At 45.8% G+C, this 20,748-nt stretch overlaps 1 protein-coding gene across 1 annotated transcript in view; it reads right to left on the bottom strand.

Moving 5' to 3' along the window:
* Nucleotides 1–412: 412 nt before the first annotated feature.
* LOC119455307 (tight junction protein ZO-1) overlaps nucleotides 413–20,748 on the bottom strand; it is a 212,745-nt gene continuing 192,409 nt past the window's right edge. Inside the window, exon 21 of the mRNA XM_037716704.2 lies at nucleotides 413–4,069. Within this exon, the coding sequence (XP_037572632.1) occupies nucleotides 3,856–4,069 (214 nt within the window). The 3' untranslated portion in view covers nucleotides 413–3,855. The remainder of the gene's footprint in view (nucleotides 4,070–20,748) is intronic.

The raw sequence follows: 20,748 nt of genomic DNA, 5'->3' as shown, positions 1-20,748 counted from the left end.
AGCAAGAACACCGTTTTTGCCTCCTAATGTGTTGATTGCCACCTGGCAACCCTTTACGTAGGCAATACTACTATGTGTCATTGAAAGGTGCCGAAAGTAATCTTTCTAATTCATTATGACTCACATGTTTTTTTTTTTTTTTTTTTTTGTTCCTAGGCAAGCATAGAAATTCAACCTTGTTGGTATGACATACTGCCAGTGAAGTGCAAGTTAGCGCATGTGTTGTGCCCTCCATCTGTCCCTGTTTTTAGCACTTCCCTTGCAGTTTTTGTTCCTTGTTCGCTCTGCATCTGTTCCTCCTCCTCCTCCACATTGCACTCGTTGCTCTCCCATCGGCTGGCACACCTCGTTGAGAAGCGCGCTCCCTACTGCGCTTGTCTGAGGAATTCTCCCGTGGAAGCCATATGATAAAGGGAATTTCGTCTCATGCAGCTGCACTGTAAGCGGTATGCGTATACATAGAAAATGTATACATAGTTATATGAGAGGGTAAACGGGAGTCAGAAAAGGCCGCATTACGCCCGATTCTGCGCTATGAACGGTTACGTTATAAGTTGTATAAGCTGTACTGCCATATGATGGAGAGCACTGTCTGTAGCAAACAGCCTGAAGGCTGCCATTATGAAAGCTGTTGATGTGAACATAAAGTGCTCGTAATGTAGAACTAATAGGCTTTGAGCTCTGTGTTTCAAAGTGATGGGGAGGCCCAAAGAATTAAGAAGCAAGACAAAAAACTGACTGACGATGAAAACACAGAATGATATATCAAAAGGGATGGGGAAGAAAAAAAGAAGCAAATCTGTCCATACATTGAGTGCTATTAGCAGTGAGAGAGAGTTAAATGGGGTGGGAAAGGCAGAAAGGTTAACTGGAAGAGGTTCTGGTTTGCTATCCTGCACTGGGGGAAGGGCACAGGGAAAAGAAAAATGGAAAGAATAGCAAAGAGATAAAGCAAAGACGAAAAAAAAAAACAGAGTACGTGGGAAACGTCTGTGAGAACTACACTCTCTCCAATAGGTCATTTGAGCTTAAAAACCTCATCGAGTGCCTTGACCGAGTTGTGGTGTGATGACTGCACAGGTCGCCATTCTGGGACTGTCTGCTCCGTAAGTGGCCGGTCGTGGTACCATGGTACTTAGTGAGCTAGTGGCACTTACTGAAACAAGCGTAATGTACAATTCTGGTTGGATGTCTAAGCTGGTTGTGCTTGGCCCACTCAATTTTGTACAACTGCTCTGTGAAGGGACAATGCTCGTGTTTGACATCCTGCTTTTAAAAACTGGTGGAAAAAGCTGACATATACATTTCCATTTTGTTTTTATTCTGTGATCTGACCAGTAACATTCTTGTCGAGTTGTCAATTACATACAAACTTAAAAGCCAAATTCTGAGTATGAAATGGTTATTTTTCCTTGATCATACAGCTCTATTACCATACAAACTTAAAAGCCAAATTCTGAGTATGAAATGGTTATTTTTCCTTGATCATACAGCTCTATTACGGCAGTGCTGGATAATAGTTTTATGTGAGTATTCGAAATGTTCTTCGCACAGCTGGTTACTTTGCTTACTATGACCAGAGATAACATACAGCACTATGTTACTCGATACATGCCATACCCACCTTGACCAACTCGGTGCCTCGAAATGCGGATGACATAACTGACACTGAAGGCAGTGCAAGAGCAATGTAACAGATTGAGTGCTTTGTACCATTTTACAAAGCTTCACAGCACATTCCGATGACCATAGCTATTTTTCTCATGCAAGGACAGTTTTTCCAAATTATATAGACATCGAATAACCAGCACAATAGTTAGCAGCGCTGCATTCTGTAGATTCAGCCACATGCAGAAGCTTTAGCAACTCAGATGTTAGGATACATATTTAGTCTAATTTCGCTTGAGCTGGGAGTCAGCTTATTGACGCTAAGCAAGCACATGAAATCCTTAAGCTGTCCAGAAGCTTCAACAAATACTGACAGTAATGTAGAGCAGCAGAATGCCTTGAAAGATGCCACTGCTTTCATATTCCGAACTACTCAGTGTATTTTACTGCAGCAATGATTCCTCACCAGAACAGCCTGATTGGTGGCTGGTACACCAACCAAAATGCAATTCTGTTACCTTTAGCCACTCTGCCTTGTTTATAGGTTGTCTGAGTTGACTGTGCTTGGCACTTTCGTAACTGTTTAGGTGGCAGCATAATAATGCTCTAATGAGCCAATTATAATTACATGAAGGCAAGCTATGCCTTGGAAGCTCCTATCCAAAAATACGTGGCAAGAGTAGTTTATGAAAGTAAGCACAGCTTGAAAAGGTCCTAGCTGGCGTAGCTTCATCGTTTGGTTGCGCTGTGGCAGGCAGCAGTGACACATAAGTTAGTAGAAAACAAGGAACACATGACAAGTGAAGTACAACAACTTTATGCTTGGCATTCATTGAACCAATTTTGAACAAAAATTTGCCACTTACCAACAGTTGCCAACAGACTTTTGATTTACGACATCAACTTCTTTTAAAAAACTCCTCACCAGGCCCCATCGTAAATTTTGGTTATCCACTGAAAGTTGTAAAACTCTGGCCAGGTTCTACCGCAAAAATTTTGCGTGTGGTTAATTATTAGAGCAGATAGGATAAATTGAAATGTTTCCTCGCCATGCTACTAGGAGTCAAGCTACACTGCGAACATAGACACTCCCTTTCACCTCGACAAATGTCAGCATGGGGTGCCCTTCCCTGCCTTCTCCCATACTGAAATCGAGAAAATGCATCACATTCATGTCACAAGCCCAGCCTCCATTTTTTTTTCTTTTCATTTTACACAGCGCGAAGCACTTCCTAGTCACGGCTTTGGCGCATCCTGCATTGGATGATTTACCGAAGTCACGTGCTATAAGCGGTGACAATGCAGGCGCACTGTCTGACGCAGAGGCGTTTATGCTTGTGACCTTGATTTTCCAGCAGGATGCAGGGCTCTAAGAGAAAGGACGCACAGGCTTTCATTTTAAATTTCAGCCATTTTCCGGCCATGCAGCGGTTTGATACTTTGCAGACATGACCATTGGCACATGATCTACACATCTCGCTTGTCTCTCTCTTTACAATCCCCAAACCTGGTGAGGGACTGTTAAAAAAAATCCCCCCCCCCCCTCCCAAGAAAAAAAGTCAAGCTTACAGCACTAACTCAGCAATAAGAAATTATATCATATTTGATGAGGCCAAAATAGCTGTTATACACTGTACTGCATTATACTGATGATCTGTAAATAGGACTCCTGCAAATCTAGTACTGTAATTACATAAGCTGCAAAACTCATCCATCACATTTTTCTGCTTTAGCTGACCTAGCAGACATAGTCTAGAGAACTGTGGTGCATAACTGTACATAACTGTTTTCGATGCAGAGTTAGAGTTGCAGGCTTTGTGCATTGCCAATTTTCATATGGATTTCAGACCCTAAATCAAACAGTTCGCACAATTTGGCTTTCTCTCTTAAATGCTCAGTTCAATGGTTGCCTAAAGATGGCATTTCTGCTTCAGCTTTGTATTTTAAGAGGGAAATCAGAGTTGGCCCCGAGCTGAACCTTTTGTTCTAAAAAAATAGATTTAAACACGCAGCAGCATTTGGTGCTCTTTCCACTAGCAGGCACAGTTTGAGCAGACCTGCGGCGCAGTTTATGTACTGCAGGTAGAATAACACTCCTTTTGTTGCACGCACACTGGCCCCGGAAGACAATTGCACTAGCACTGTTGTGATTGGGCACTGCTGGACCTTGTCCCTGATCACCCACTGGTGCTGGTATGGCAGCACAAGATGGCAGAGGTTGCATGGCCATTGTTCCCACAATGGCCTCTATAGGGCCGGGGGAGGTGGCGGTCGGAGGGGCTCTGGTTTGCGGTACAGCTCAAAGGCCGAACCCCTGTGCTCTCGGTTGGACAGGTCGAGTGCCGAACGTGGTGGCAGGTTGAGGTAGGGGCCCCCATAGGGCGGTGGCTCCTCCGACGCCCCCGACCATGGCCGTGGGCGGGTTGGCTTTGGTGGAGGCACGGGTCGCCCGTCGGAGAGCCTGCAGCACCAGGACGTAAAAGTATTGGGGCATGGAGTGGATGACATTAAAGAGAAACAGTTTAAACTGATAAACATTGAAAACCCTACTTTCATTAATTTCACGGTGAGAGGCTGATTACTTGAAGAGAAAATTAATGCCTAACTTAATTTTTTTTTTTTTTTGAGCTGAAACCCCTGCATTGGAACGTCAGTGTGACATCACAAGTTTCAATGTATTCATTTTGTATTTGGACTGTAGTGGTGCAGTAAAAGTTATCAAAACTTGCCCAATACTGTCTTTGGCTCATTTAGAATCCAACATGTTAACCGATAAAAGTTAGTTACACCCTAGCAGACGCTGTCAAAATCCATGACTTCACTCGTGTGGGAACTTCAATGCGACATCACCGCCCGTCTTTCATTTTAAATGCGAAGCATTTCTTGGCGAACATTTGCTATTTTGACAGTATCTATCTACGTAGCCTACGTCTTTGTGCTCTCACGGTCGTTTCGTTAACTTGGTATGTACCAAAATTGGCATACTATGACAAGAGTATATGACAAATATAAATGACATGTCATGACATGAATATCATGACATGCATATTATGTAGGTCATGAAACAGCCGCCTACGTCTTGGTGCTCTCATGGTCGTTTCATTAACTTAGTAGGTACCAAAATTGGCATAGTATGACAGGAGCGTATGAAGAACATAAGATATGTCATGACATGACTTAAATGTCATGACATGCATGTCATGTAGGTCATGACAATGACCCAGTGAAAAAGATTAACACTCAAAAACCACTGAAATGGGTTCGGACATGGGTACTGAGTGCCTTAAGGAAACACTAAAGGATGCTGGTAGAAGTCAGTCATGAGCATGACTCAGCAAAAATGACAATGACTCAGCAAAAAAAGATTAACACTCAAAAAACCACTGGAATGGATTCGGACGTTGGTACTAAGTGAAGGAAGCACTAAAGGGTGGTGGCAGAAGTCATAGTCATGAGCATTACTCAGCAAAAATGACAATGACTCAGCAAAAAAAGATTGATACTCAAAAACCACTGGAATGGGTTCGGACGTTGGTACTAAGTGAAGGAAACACTAAATGATTGTGGAAGAAGTCATAGTCATGACCATGACTCAGCAAAAATGAGAATGACTCAGCAAAAGAAGATTAACACTCAAAAACCAATGGAATGGGTTCGGATGTGGTACTAAGTGAAGAAAAAGGCTAAAGGTTGATGGTCAAATTAAGTCATAGTCATGAGCATGACTAAGGCTTTCACCTTAAGGTCTCTTAGTGTAGCTAAAAGGACTCCTGAGGACTCATGACATGAATGTGATGACATGCGTGTCATGTAGGTCATGAAAGAGCCGCCTACGTCTTGGTGCTCTCATGACCGTTTCGTTACCTTCGTAGGCTCCCCTCACACTGCTTCGCATAACATCGATTCCCACAGGGCGTGGGATCTGCCGTTTTCTTTATTGCGATAGCAATTATATGGACACTTCAACCGGGTTGCTGCCGTCGTCGTCGCCGTGAGGTTCCGTATAGATAAAATCTTCACCGCGCGCCGTATGCCCGAGCGGAAGCGAGAGGGGACGCGCGCTATCACGGAGAGCAAACGCACTCAATCTCCCACGCGCAAGCAACGAAGCGGGAAGCCAGCGCCGGAGGGAGCGGGGGGGGGGGCACTTCTACTTTGCCAACAACCGCGCTCGTCGCTCGCCGCACCGTCTCTTATGTCCACACGGCTCTGACCTTTATGCACTGTGCATTTGCCGCTCAGTTTCTGTTGAAGCGATAGACCGCACGTACCTTCGCCCGCTGCAGCGTATGGGCTTGCTGCCAGCGTTTTGACAGTCGTTGTCTGCAGTCATTCAGTGTGATCTATTCATGTTTGTGCGCGCTCACACCACGCTTGTTCATTCAGTTCGTGATAGTCGGGCCACATTTTCCAACGCACGCTACACATGTAATGCTGCCCGGATCGGCAGTTCAGCACTACAGGTGTGTCCCTTCGCACGCGCGCTGCCCATGGGAAGCGCTTCTCATCAACACCACCGTTTCACACGCGCCTTCTCGTGGTCATCGAGTCTCTCTTCATGTCGGTCTACTTACGCCGCAGCACACCTGCTTACTTAATCAGCTCATGTTTACTACAATTCATATTGCTACCAAAGCCGCTCACCTTACTTCATATGACATTGCTGTGTTGCTATCGCATTCATTGCTTTGCCCTTAGGGCGAAACTGTGACATTTTTTTCTTTTTTTCTTTCATCTTTTCTGACTTATCAAGCCTTGTATTGTACTAAGAGTGGCTTTTTTTTGCTATTGTACAAGGATGATCTAATGAAGGAGCTCAACCGATTTTTCTGTCGACTGGTTTCCAGCAAAACCACAGGCTCATTGCCACTCAAATTTTACACAGAGGTGGCATTTCATGGTGCATGCAGCTAATACCATGTCTGGGCGTACATACTCGCCTGCATCTCCCAGAATAAATCAAAGGTACACCTCATCAGTGGTATTACCAGACAATATGTAGATTTTTCAGGAATGGAGCAGTGGAATTATTTTTCACTACAATGGCAAAACAAAGCATGCAAGCACAGAGCGTTGCTTCAACAATGACAGACAGCACCACTGTTCCAATGCAGTGAAATTGACATACCTTTGTCTGGCACTGCCAGACGAAACACATACTCCAAACTTATTCTTGACTAAATAACCAAGTAATGCACCAAGACTTAGTATTAACTGCCAATATGCCACCTCCATGTCAATTCCTTAAATAGCATCATTTTACAAAGCCCTCATTTTCTTCAACTGACTTCTAAAGGTTGCACTTGCAGCAACGTGTGAGTACAGAAAAAGCTATACAAGGTGCGGTCTAAATTTCTCGTACCTGTGCTGCTCCCTGTACAATGTATTTCAGCACCAAGCATCAGCACTACTCAGCTTGGTAGCCGACTTGTTGCCGCACTTGTTCAAGACACAAGGTTTACCTGACTGTTTGTGTCATGCTACATAAGCAGAACACAACAATCTACGTGAATGACTCCAAAAATGAACAGTAATTGAGCATTCAGCCAAGAATGCTGTGCAAGCCCTTGTGATGATTCAAGAACAAAGAGGGCAACAACATTTTCAGGCCAAACCAAGTCATAGCCTCCCTGAGGACATGCTCCTAAGCGACATAACACCTGCCATGGTCAACAATTGTGTGGTTGCAAGAAATCTTATATATCTCTGAATAAGTGAATCATTCCAGCAGGCCATACGGCAAATTCCACAGACCCCATGAATTTATACATGTATATTACAAAAAGCCTATAAACACAAAAGCAACTTCAGCATCTCAAAAATTGAAAAAAAAGTTGGATAGGTTTTCAGCAAAAGCACTGCCAGGGAAGACAACACATCGCCAGCAGTCTATCCATGTCATCTGCAGGAAACCTTTCTTGCTTGTGCAACCAATGACCCCAGGCAAACACTACTTCCGAGAACCGTACGTACATAGAATACGTCAAACATGAATATAGATCAACACATATATGCTGACCTCGAAAAATTCACAATAATAATTTGAATATAGGTCAACCTGCATATTTTAGGAAAAATGAAAAACAGTGAGCATGGCACACCTCTATTTACAAAATTTCACTAGTCGATGCCACAAGCTGCATTCTCATCGAAACTTCCAGGAAATCTGCGCTTGTCGGATGCTTCACACGTGTCCTGAGCAACCCATTGAGTTCGTTGGATATGCAATTGGTGCCACAGAATGCGTTGGTCCTTAAGCCAGTCTGGATAATCCCCAGACTGGCATTACGGGAGGTGCGATGGAGGAACTCCGTTAGCTTCGTACTTTTGCTAGCTTTGCTTATGTTGAGATTCTTTGGTCACGAATATAGGTTGGTAGCTCAATTTTGGAAACATTTTCAAAAAATAAGGTAGACCTGTATTCGAATAAATACAGTAGACCTCTCTGTGTCATTCAGAACCCAGTCAGATAATCTGTGCTTCTCAATTTTATGAACAATGAGATGTTCAGAAACGATAGGCTATATGCTTACTAGTGCAGTTCACTGGCACAGTGTAAGTAGGGAAGTGCGTTCAACTTTTTTTAACTACTTCTCAGACTTTCGTGACATGCAGACTATAGGCTCGTAAATTATTGCTAGACGCATGTTGCATTTCGTTGTTTGAACGAGGCGCGCGGGCGCCATCACTCGAGAAAAGAGGAGGAAGAACGAACTGGGCTCGCGCTGTGAATTCAACCGGTCAGCACTGCATCTGCTGTTGTAAATATATTCTGTAAATAGTTGCTCGTCTAATCGACGTTTCCTTTGCGTTGTGGTGGAGGTGGAACGTTCCCCGTCCTCGCGACGGAGCTCCGAAGTGGCCACATCATCGTCTTCTCAGCCACGGCTTCTGATGAAACCACCCTGTTGCCACCTACACCTGCGGTGCCAACCACAACGTACGTTACGGTTCCCAGTCTCCGTGATCCTGGGACATTCTCTGCCCAAAATGGCTTATCCTGTGTGATTATTGCTTTTGTTTCCTTTTTTTGCTGTTCTTTTTTTTTGTCGAATTTGTTTTGCCTGCAATGTATTTTATTGCTTGTTTTCGCTACTGCTGTTTGCTGCTTTAATTAATTTTTTTTTACATTAACTACTGTAGGAGGTGCCGATTCAGTCTCTGAATATGGGACCTCCTTTTGTATACACAAATTTTGTAATTAATTTATTGCCTAAATAAAACCACTTCTGACTTTTGATGTTGACGACTGGCTCAGCATATATGTGTGTTAGCCAAAGCCACCACTGGGACCCTACCATAGGCGCCGATTAAGGGGGGGGGGGGGGGGGCTCTGGGGCCCGAGCCCCCTCCGGAATTTTCCCGGGGGGGGGGGGGGGGGGGCTGAGCTTCCCCCGGAAATCAGTAGCCTACCCCCCCCACCCCCACCCGCCTCGAAAATGTCATTACCGGAGTTCTGTTACCCAAATAATTTGAGGACTCTTTTGCGTTGCCTCCATATTTTCACTTTTGTTGTGGCAAAAACCTTACGGCACCATTGTTGGCGCGGACGGGCACGGCTTTTAATTTATACTTTCACTTTATTTAGGCAAATCCTGACAATAGGTGGACAAGCGCATTAGAAGCACCAGCGGTGGCTACCTCATCTGCGTTTTCTCTCATGAACATTTTTTTAAAAATTTCCGCTGAGAAACACCACGCACAATCACAATATATTTAAATATATACAAACGACAAAGTTTATTATATTGTTTAAAGAGAAGGAGGTAGCCAACTAAATGGATAGCCTATACCTAGAGAATGAATATGTTGATGTATGTTCACCTCACTTCAAATTACTTTCCGTGCTTTTTTTACCCTGAAAAAAAAAAAAAAAACCTGCAGACTTCAGTGACCCCTTCGGCAAAGTCTTCTATCAACGGCGTGTGAAAAGCACGTGAATGATGTGTGTCTCAATATTGATTCTCTTTCCAGTAGGCAATGCTAATGACTGGCTACAAAATAAATAAGAAAAAGCTCTTCTAATTATTTAAAACATTTATGCATTAGGGATGGAAACATCACCTCTTGCATGCAGAGGCCATAAATACGGGGTGTTTCAGCAAACACTTTCAAAAAATTTTTAAAGGTTGCCTGTGGCAGATAGCACAATTCTAGTTCATGAGCTGGTCTACTCGAAGAGGTGGACATTACTTGCAAAAAAAAATTGATATGCATAATCGACTAATTAAAAAATCACCAATTAGGTTTTTAACATTAACTTATGGCCCGTGTTGCAATTTACAAATTCTAGCCGTGCAATTCGCAAGGCGGATGCTCTAGGAACTAATTCTCAGGATGGCACCAGTTTCGAGATAATTCCCGAACATTGTGGAGAAATGCATTGGCGTTCCAGTTACTTTTGCGCTTACCCGCCGTGGTTGTTTTGTGGCTATGGTGTTGGACTGCTAAGCATGAGGTGGCGGGATCAAATCATGGCCACGGCGGCTGCCTTTCGATGGGGCGAAATGCTAGAACACCCGTATACTTAGATTTAGGTGCACCTTAAAGAACCCCAGGTGGTCTACAATATTCCAGAGTCCTCCACTACGGCGTGCCTCATAATCAGATCGTGGTTTTGGCACGTAAAATCCCAGAATTTGTTCTTTTCATACTTTTGTGCTTTGATGCATAAAGCGACATTTTGGTAAGAAAGTGACTGGCACGCCAATGTATTTCTCCTCAAAGTCAGAGAATTAATATCTCGACACTGGTGTCAGCCTGAGACTTAGTTCAAAGTGAATCCCCACTCCACGGCTAGAATTTGTACATTCCAACATGGGCCATAAGGTAATTAGCTAAAAACTTAATTGGTTAATTTTGTTCATTAGTCGATTATGCATTTCATATTTTTGTGCAAGTAATGCCCGCCTCTTTGAGTAGACGAGCTCATGAAATAGAATTGTACTATCCGCCACAGGCCACCTTTAAAAATTTTGTAAACTGTTCGCTAAAACACCTTGTATATGAAATTCACTCAGTAAACGAAACGATGCCAAGCCGGATTCACTCAAAATCAGAATAAATAGAAGTCTAGAAGTCATGCGCAGCAGCGCTTATGCTCGGACTCAAATTACTAAAAAAATAAAAGAGTGCAGTTTGGCCCGGAAGACGAAGCAGTATTAGTGATAGCGAAGTAGAAGACAATTACACGAAGAAAGATTCTTACCGTGTAAATCTGTGTAAGGATCGCACCCGTGTAAGGGCCGCACCCATAACCTGACAGCCAATATTACAAAAAAAGACATCCAACCGAGAAGCAATCGCGTTTCGTGCACTGATTCTGATCGGGCTCAACAGGGAATTGTCGCGCGCAGCGTACTTTCGTGCGTTGCTACTGGATGTCGAGAGGCGGCAATCGCAGAGGTTTACTGCGGATTTCATACTCGTAGTTGCAAAAATGAGGTCAAATGACCCGGTCCCATAAAAGGCTCGTCAAAATCGCGACAAAAAAGTGTGGCCCTTAGAAGAGTCTATACGTTAGTTATAGTGGCCACATAAATTGTAGTAAACATTCACCTAAAATTAAAATAGTAAGCATAGTCGACATAGTAAGCACGGACCATATAAACCTGTAAATACCTTACTAGATGACCTCAAGCACTCGCTTTCACAACGCAAGCATTGTGAAGAACGTCGGCAGCGGAGGCAAACGGTTCGTACAGCCGCGCGATTTACCGCAACTCTGAAAATTAGATTCATCATCAACTCTGAAAATTAGATTCATCATCATTATCTGCCTATTTTTATGTCCACTACTGACAGCCTCTGTGAGTGATCTGCGATGACCTCTGTCTCTTAACTCTGCAACACTAGGGTTGCAGAAAGACAGCCCGGCAAGGAAGACAGCGCGCATGAAGTTAGCAGCCATCCCTGGTCGCCCTTTATCATTGCACCCACCAATGATTACCAACAATTAGATATGGCACGCGGGCCCTATAAGCGTCAGCCGCGCACAGTCATTCACAGCTACGGCAGGGCTAGAGGAGAAGACGCATGCTCTCCTTCCCATTCGCGTATGATTAAGTGACCTACAACTAACCCGAATATCGAGCGCGTGGGAAATAATGCCCATCAAGCCGCCAACCTTTTCAGCTCACTGTTACGTGCTTTTTCCCGCACCCACAGGGTATGGGCCGCTCATGCGGCTATTGGATTTAATGCGCAACATCACGGCGACGACAACCGCGACAATTTGCCTGAAGTGTCGATATAATTGCTTTCGCCATAACGCTAGAAATAGAAAATTGTTAGCAGAGGGTATATGTATATATGGGTAAGTATTGGAAAGCTGGTCGGGCCCCAGCACCCCCGGAAAAATTAAAACTCTCCGCCTATGGACCCTACCATCATGCTTGCCAATGTGATCTTTTATCTGGACGGGACACCGCGTGTCTGGTTTTACACACATGAGGCCGAGCTCTCCAGCTGGGACATTTTCAAAGAGAGGCTTCGCGACCTATTTGGCAACCCGTCGGGTCGCCAACAAGCTGCACAAAAGGAGCTTGCCATCCGTGTCCAGTCGTCGACCGAATCGTATGTCTCCTACATACAGGACGTGCTCGCGCTTTGCCGGAAAGTCGTCAAGCACATGACCGAGGTTGACAACGTGGGCCATATCTTAAAAGGAATCGTGGATGATGCCTTCAATTTGCTCATCTATAACGACGTTTCTACTGTCGACGCCGTCAAAGAATGCAGCCGCTTCGAGGTAGCCAAAAGCCGCCACGTTGTCCCCCAGTTTTCCCGGCTCCCAAACATACCTGCCATGTCCTCTTGCTCCGCTCTTACCACCACACGATCAGTTCAAGAGAACGCCACGCATATCGTTCGCCGAGAGATTGAAGTGGCGAGTCCGGCCCCACTTTACCCATGACCCCTTGACGGTACCTTTGACCAAGCGGCCCCCACTATTTTCGTTATTCAAGCAGTTGCGCGACAATAAATTGCAAATCTTGGCATCCCTACCGCCTGCTGTCTCCCGACCTGATTCAGCACCCATTCCCATGGCCACAACCTGCAATGACCAGTAGTTTGCTCCCAGACCACGCAATCCTGCTGAATGGCAAACCCCAGACGACAAACCAATATGCTTCCGCTGCCACCAAGTTGGTCATGTATCCCGCCACTGCCGCACCCCCTGATGCCGCCATACTGGAGCTCACTGCCTGCTCCTCACCCATACGCCGACGCTCGCCATTATTCACCTCGCCGTCTGTACTCTACTTCTGATGCCCCTGACAACCGCTCCTTCGTGTGATCGCCGTCGCCTCAACGCTGTTGCTCCCCGTCACCCCAACCTTGCCACTTTTCCTCGCCAACCCGCCGGACAGAAAAGTAAGCCATGCAGCTGTTGGAGGTAGTGCTGCATCACATTCATCCTGTCCAAATCCTCCGTTGACGCTCCTCACGAACACAAATCTAATTGAAGTACACGTAGATGGTGTTCTGTTGACGGCATTGGTTGATACTGGAGCCCAAGTATCCATAATGAGTGCTAATCTATGTCGTTGCCTCAAAAAAGTTCTTACGCCCGCCATCACTCGAGCCGTACGTGTCACCATCAGTGGTATGTGCACTGCTCGCATAGGAATTGCTGGCTGCCAAGTTCCAGTCCTGTTCACCGTGCTGACCAATTGGTCTCATGACTTAATCTTCGGGCTCGACTTTCTGACGATGCATTCTGCTCTTATCGACTGTTCTGCCGATACGCTGTGCCTCGAGCTTCCTCTTCTTTCAGACGTTTGCCCCGAACAACCGAAAACCCTCTGCACTACAGCATTTGTTCGCTTACCTCCAAAAGTCTTAATCTTCGTTGAATTGGCCTCAATGGCAACCATGCCTGATGGCGACTATGGCGTCGCACCTATTATTGATGTCCTCCTGGCACACGACAACTCTGTGCCACACTCCGTCGTAACCCTTGCCGTTAATCGGATGTGCCTCCCCATTATCAATTTTGGCTTGACGAAGCAAGTGTTACCAGAAGGCATAGCGGTGGCCATGCTCCAGTCAGTGACAGATGACCATGTCACTGCTTTTGGAGCCGACGCGTCTCCAAATCCTCCTCATTACCCGCAGGATTCCACGAACCTCAACAGCCCATTACGTCCCATGGTCGCTCCGGACCTTGCACCTCTGCCCTATATAGCCTTTCGCTTTCCTACTACGACATATTTGACACTGACAATCGACCACTTGGTCAGACGTCCCTTATTAAGCATCGGATAAACACTGGTGATGCTGTTTCCATTCACCGCCGACCGTATCATGTGTCCACGGCAGAGCGGCAAGTGATTCAGCAGGATGTAAACAAGATGGTCGCCAAAGGCATTGTTGAGCCCTCGTCGAGTCCTTGGGCATCGCCGGTTGTGCTCGTCAAAAAGAAAGATGGCACATGGCGTTTCTGCGATTACCGCCACCTAAACTGAATCACTAAAGAGGATGTTTACCCTTTACCACGAATCAATGATGCTCTTGATTGTCTTCACAGTGCCAAACACTTTTCGTCCATAGACCTTTGATCTGGTTATTGACAGATTTCCGTGGATGAGCAAGACCAAGAAAAAACTGCTTTCATCACTCCAGATGGCCTCTACCAATTGAAGGTTATGCCGTTCGGTCTATGCAATGCCCCCACCACGTTCGAACGGATGACGGACTCTCTGCTTCAAGGTTTCAAATGGTCAACTTGCCTTTGTTACCTCGACGACGTCCATGAGTTTTCTCCTACATTGGAGACGCATCTTCAGCACGTCGCAGCTATCCTTGACGTCTTCCGCAAGGCTGGGCTCCAATTAAACTCATCAAAGTGCCCCTTCGGGCGCCGACAGATTACAGTGCTAGGCCATCTCATCGATGCTTCCAGCGTACAACCCACCCGGGAGAAGTTTCGAGCAGTAACAGCTCTTCCTGTACCTCAGTCTATCAAAGACGTCCGAAGTTTTGTGGGGCTCTGTTCTTATTTCCGACTGTTTGTGAAAGATTTTGCAGCAAATGCTCGACCGCTCACTGAACTTCTGAAGAAAGACATGCCTTTTACGTGGGGTTCCCCTCACATGGGGTTCCCCTCACACTGCTGTGTTTTCACGCCTTATTACGATTCTCACCAATCCACCAATCTTGGCCCACTTTGACCCGTCCACACCTACAGAGGTCCGAACCGATGCCAGTGGTTATGGGATCGGCGCCGTATTAGCGCAACGCCAACATGGACACGACCGTGTTATAGCCTACGCTAGCCAGCTCTTGACAACTGCAGAGCACAACTATTCGATTACCGAGCGCGAATGTCTTGCTGTGGTCTGGGCTGTTTCAAAGTTCCGCCCATATTTATATGGCAAGCCTTTCTCAGTAATCACAGACCATCATGTGCTTTCTTGGCTTTCATTGCTCAAGGATTTACTTGGCCCTTTTCCTCTATCTACCTCTGGGAACAGGTGAATCGCTGTGGCCACGGATTACACCACGCACTACGCCATCACCCGAGCGCTTCCTACAAGCTGCGCCACAGATGTCGCTGATTTTCTTCTACGCTATGTGATTTTATTACAAGGAGCTCTACGACAACTTCTCACAGACTGTGGCCAGACATTCCTATCAAAAGTTATCGCAGATGTCCTGCAGTCCTGTGCAACAAGGCCCAAGCTATTCACATCATACCATCCGCAAACAAATGGCCTCACGGAGCATCTTAATCGCACTCTCACAGACATGGTCGCAAAGTATGTCTCTTCAGACCACACTGACTGGGACCTCGCTCTACCGTTTGCTTATAATTCCTCACGCCACGACACAGCTGGTTATGCCCCATTTTTCCTTATGTTCGGCCGAGAACCGGCACTGCCTCTCAACACAACCCTCTCTGTTCACACGGTACCGACTAGTGAATATGCACTTGACGCTATCACCCGCGCTGCCCACGCAAGGGAAATTGCCCGTGACCGCCTTCTGAACTCCCAAGAGAGTCAAAGGCGTTTGTACGACCGGCGACACCGAGACGTGCACTTCCCTCCTGGTTCTTTGGTGCTTCTATGGTCCCCGTCGCGTTAGGTCGGCCTGTCAGAAAAACTGCTGTCGCGCTACACAGGCCCATACCGAGTGCTTCGTGCCATGACTCCCGTCACCTACGAGATCACCCCTGACGCCCCATCTGCTTCCCAATCCAGTAATATTGTGCACAGTACACGACTGAAGCAGCATCACCCTCCCAGTGATGACATTTAGACGCTCCGTGACGTTGCTTCTGCCGCCGGGGGATTATGCTACACGCGTGTTGTATTTGGTTGTTTGAACAAGGCGCGCGGGCGCCATCACTAGAGAAAAAAGGGGAAGAACGAACTGGGCTCGCGCTGTGAATCCAACCAGTCAGCGCTGCAACCGCTGTTGTAAATATATAATCTGTAAATAGTTGCTCGTCTAATTGACTCGTCCTTCGCGTAACATTATAATCAGATGCTTTAGCAAGAGAAAGCTGCATGCTGATGTCATGTCACATGCAATCGTCCAACAAAAACATGTCAGCATGGCTATGATTTTGTAGCGATGCCTTTTGATTGATTTTATACCACTCTTATCCCCTACCATTGAGCACCATGCATGTGTGACATACATCATCCGCTAATCACAACCAGCTGGTCCTATTAATAACATGGGCGGAGCATCGCTCTGACAACTGACAAAGCACGAAACAAAAATAGCAGCAGAAAAGGCATTCCCACATAATAACAGCCCAGAAGGCCATCTGTCATTTAGAAAAAAACATTCTGCACATGGAATTTTCAAAGAGGTTGAACACTACAAGGAACTTGCATGGCTGCATACATTCATGTACATAACTTCATGTACATAACATGCCATCATCTCTGCAACACAACTCGTTTAGGGGCGATGAAATAACACAGCCACAAGGTTTTCCTTCCAAGTTAATGATCACGGTGTGAGAAAATGTGTGGAAGAGCATTTTTTCAGTTACGTGTTACAATTATTTACAATTAGTCAGCAAGTCCCTAAGTAGCAAATGATGTTTTCTGACACGTTTTTTTTTTTCACGCTGAAAAACTCGTGCTGCCTGAGGCTAAGCTGCTCAATGGGAGTGTGTTCATGTGTCAACATCTCTGAAAGATTCATTACTGCAGACATGAGATGCTTCAGGATAAAGATCAACATGTTGAAGTTCAGAAATGGCATCTGGTTTTGACTTTCAGTGTTTGGTGTGGGGCTGTGCAATCACATGCCAGTCTACGCTTGCGACTGACTCGAAGGCGTCACAGACAGCCCCACACAGCAGGATCATCTACTGTATGTGTGTATCAAGCCATGTGCATTAGTGGAAAGAATTACGGGCTTCCATAATTCCCACATCATATGTCACTCTTTCCTTCTTCTTTGGCTCCTTCCATTCAGCTGTCACTTTGGGTTTGGGTACCACACTGGCACTGCTGTGTGTGCAACAGGTAAAGAGCTGCAATGAGTGTCATGCCTCTCAAGGATTCTATTCCTGAATAAATTTTTGAGAAGGGACGTAATATGAATGGAGATATAGTGAGTGCAACGTTTACCAGTGGTGTGATTGAGTCAAGCCACTTTGGAACACCTTTTGGAGCAGCCTCACACTGGAGCTGAAAATCACCCTTTTAGACCAGTTACCAGCCATGCACTTTCACACAAATATTTTGTTCAACTAGTCCCGTAATGCCATTTTCTCCAACATATTCACACGCGAATGCATCTGCTTGTCAAGGATAACCCAGAGGATGAAATTCACTTATTGCTTTTCACTTTGAGTGAATAGCCCTAACTCTCTTCAATCCCGTGGCCACAGGCCTCCTAACATAAGAACACTTTCTCAATACAAATTATATTACAGTCGAACCCCCCTACAACGAACGCCACTACAACGACATCTGATTCTCCTCAACTGGCCCATAGAAAGCAATGCAAAAAAGTATCTTCATAACGAAGGTGTTTTATTCGGTATTTCCGCTTCAACAAACTTTTCGAGAACGAAACTGGGACTGAACTGAAATTGGAACTGCCGAGTAGTCAAATTAGAAGGCCCTTCCAAAGCTGTGACGATTGTATGTCTGCTCGAACGAGGTTTTCAAGAACGAAATCAAATCCAAAGTAACGATTACAGCCACTGCAATCCATAGCCAAGCGTGGTCATCACGCGCCTGCGCAAGACTGCATGGGATCAGCACAATCGCTGCCGTTTTCTCTGTGGTGTCCGGTCGAAATGGCTACGCCAACGAAGAAGCGTAACTTTCTCTCCCTCGAAGAGATAAGGCAAAGATGATCGCCGAGGCAGAAAGCGGAAGGAAAAAAATCTCGCAGTTTTGCCCGAAAGGCAGAAATCGATTGCGATAGCAAATTAGTAGAAATATGAACTAAGGGTAGTAGTTTTATCAGCCGTGTAAACTTGTAAACATTCGCTTACTAACTAAATTACCAAGCACTGTGTCACGCACACACAGGTAAACATGAAAACATCTCGCTTGATGACCGCGGAAACTCGCTGTCAAAACGCTGGGGTGTGAAGGCATGGCAATGGCAGCAAGCAAATTGACCTCCGTGCCGTCTCTTGCTTCAACACAAACTAAACGTCGAAAGCACAGCGCATATGATCTACCGGCACTAGTTGCATTTTGCCCACATCACACATCGCTTTGAAGATGAGGCCCACGCGGGTGCGCACTTTGTGCGCGTCGCAGATCGCTTTTAAGAATGGCACCGCGCGGCCGCTCCGCAGACAGCAGCTGCTCTTGTCAACATAATACAAAACGTCTCGTCGTCTGGGGAAAATGTCAATCCGCAAGACACACTGACTCCGGCGACTGCTTTGAAAGTAATGGATCCTTTTAAAAGCAGTAAGTAAATGCTTTTAGCAACTGCTCCATCCTTTTTGTAACGAAAGGAAAAAATAAATTATTTGATTTGATTATGACCTCATCAGAAAAGTTATCAAAGCCCACGACAATAACATTCGCGTAACGCTTTGCTTGCCGTGAAGCATAAGAAATCCAGGCTGACCGACATCTTGAAATAAAACTTCCAGCAAGCGTAAGCTTGCCAAGCTTGCTGACTTTGTCATAAATATGCAGTGAAATTGTGATAATTCAAACTGCTTCATTTCGGCGGTGCATGTGCTGCAAAATGAGTGTTTCGCGATTGGCCAGGCACGTGCGTTGGGTTAGGTGTCGGCAGTAATGTACGAAAAATGCTGTAAAAGCGGCATGAAATGCATTCTCTTGTGAAGTTGACTCTTTATTGACCGCCTTCGGTATGTCTCAACCACCATGGTCTCAACCTTTTCCTCCACGCCAATGCAAAGATTTCCCGCACGATGGTTTCGGTTTCGTTCACGTTTTGCCGTTTGGCGTACGTATATACATACTAATTTCGCATCAACGAAGTCCCTCCACAAGGAAACTTTTCGCGTGTCCCGTGAATTTCATTGTAGCAGGACTCGACTGTAGTGCAATTGAAAAGCACATCTATCATCCAGCTGAAACTCGGCCTATTCAGAAAAAGAAAAGAACACATTGCGGTATAGCTTTGTGGGGTCGTCATATCTGGCGGTGTGCATCGCGCCCCATCCATGAGGTACTTGTGCCAGACCACGGGCGTCCATAGTTTCATTTGATTCGAGGCAAGGATCCTCAATGCACACCTTCTCCCCCACTACACGCAGTGTGCCGACAATACCCCCTCCCTTAAAACCAGTTACCTTGGCATTACTGAAGGTGAATTGATGCACAGCAGAGGTGAGCACACACGGACACTGACGAAAAAAACAAGAAAAAAAAAACACTGGCCTTGCGTACTGTTTGTTCATTCACTTACGCTCGTCATATATATGCATTTCACAGATGGTGAATGATCACATGTACAGTGAGGCTACAAAATGTGATGCAACAGTTAGACATGAAAAAATGTCACAGTTTCGCCCTAAGGGCGAAGCAATGAATGCGATAGCAACACAGCAATGTCATACGAAGTAAAGTGAGCGGCTTTGTTAGCAATATGAATTGTAGTAAACATGAGCTGATTAAGTAAGCAGGTGTGCTGCGGCGTAAGTAGACCGACATGAAGAGAGACTCGATGACCACGAGAAGGCGCGTGTGAAACGGTGGTGTTGATGAGAAGCGCTTCCCGTGGGCAGCGCGTGCGAAGCGACACACCTGTAGCGCTGCACTGCCGATCTGGGCACCATTGCATGTGTAGCGTACGTTGGAAAATGTGGCCCGACTATTACTAACTGAATGAACAAGCGTGGTGTGGGCGCGCACAAACAAATATGAATAGATCACACTGAATGACTGCAGACAACGACTGCCAAAACGCTGGCAGCAAGCGCATACGCCGCAGCAGGCGAAGGTACGTGCGGTCTATCGCTTCAACGGAAACTGAGCGGCGAATGCACTGCGCATAAAGGTCAGAGCCGTGTGGAGATAAGAGACGGTGCGGGCGAGCGACGAGCGCGGTTGTTGGCAGAGTAGAAGTGCCCCCCCCCCCTCGCTCTTTCCGGCGCTCGCTTCCCGCTTCCTTGCTTGCGCGTGGGAGATTGAGTGTGTTCGCTCTCCGTAATAGCGTGCGTCCCCGCACGCTTCTGGTCGGGCATACGGCGCGCGGCGAATATTTTATCTATACGGAACCTCACGGTGACGGCGACGCCGACGGCAGAAATCCGGTTGAAGTGTCCATATAATTGCTATTGCAATAAAACACACATGAAACACGTGCCTCACAGACATGGCTCAAATTATCGTCATGTGTGAAACATTTTATTTAAGAATTCGACAGTGTCTGATTCTAAAACTACTGATGGTGCAGATTTGCGCCCAGAAATCTCATTCATAAAAAAAAAATGCTTCAAATATTTCCCTCTTTCTTCTGTTCATTCCTGCATATGTTAACTTCTTTGTCATGTCAAACATTAGTCGACACTGGCATTTTGTACAGTGTGCTGCTAAATTACTCGATATCGGTATCTTTCCTACCAAATTTTCATGCTGTCTAAATCTCTTGTTCAAGCATTGACCTGTTTGGCGAACATATGATCGCCAGTGAAAAATCATGCTTGAATGCCTGAACAAAAGA

Source organism: Dermacentor silvarum, chromosome 6, assembly GCF_013339745.2.
Source record: "Dermacentor silvarum isolate Dsil-2018 chromosome 6, BIME_Dsil_1.4, whole genome shotgun sequence".
NCBI classification, from domain to species: Eukaryota; Metazoa; Arthropoda; class Arachnida; order Ixodida; family Ixodidae; genus Dermacentor; species Dermacentor silvarum.
This window is presented reverse-complemented; position numbering and strand designations above follow the sequence as displayed.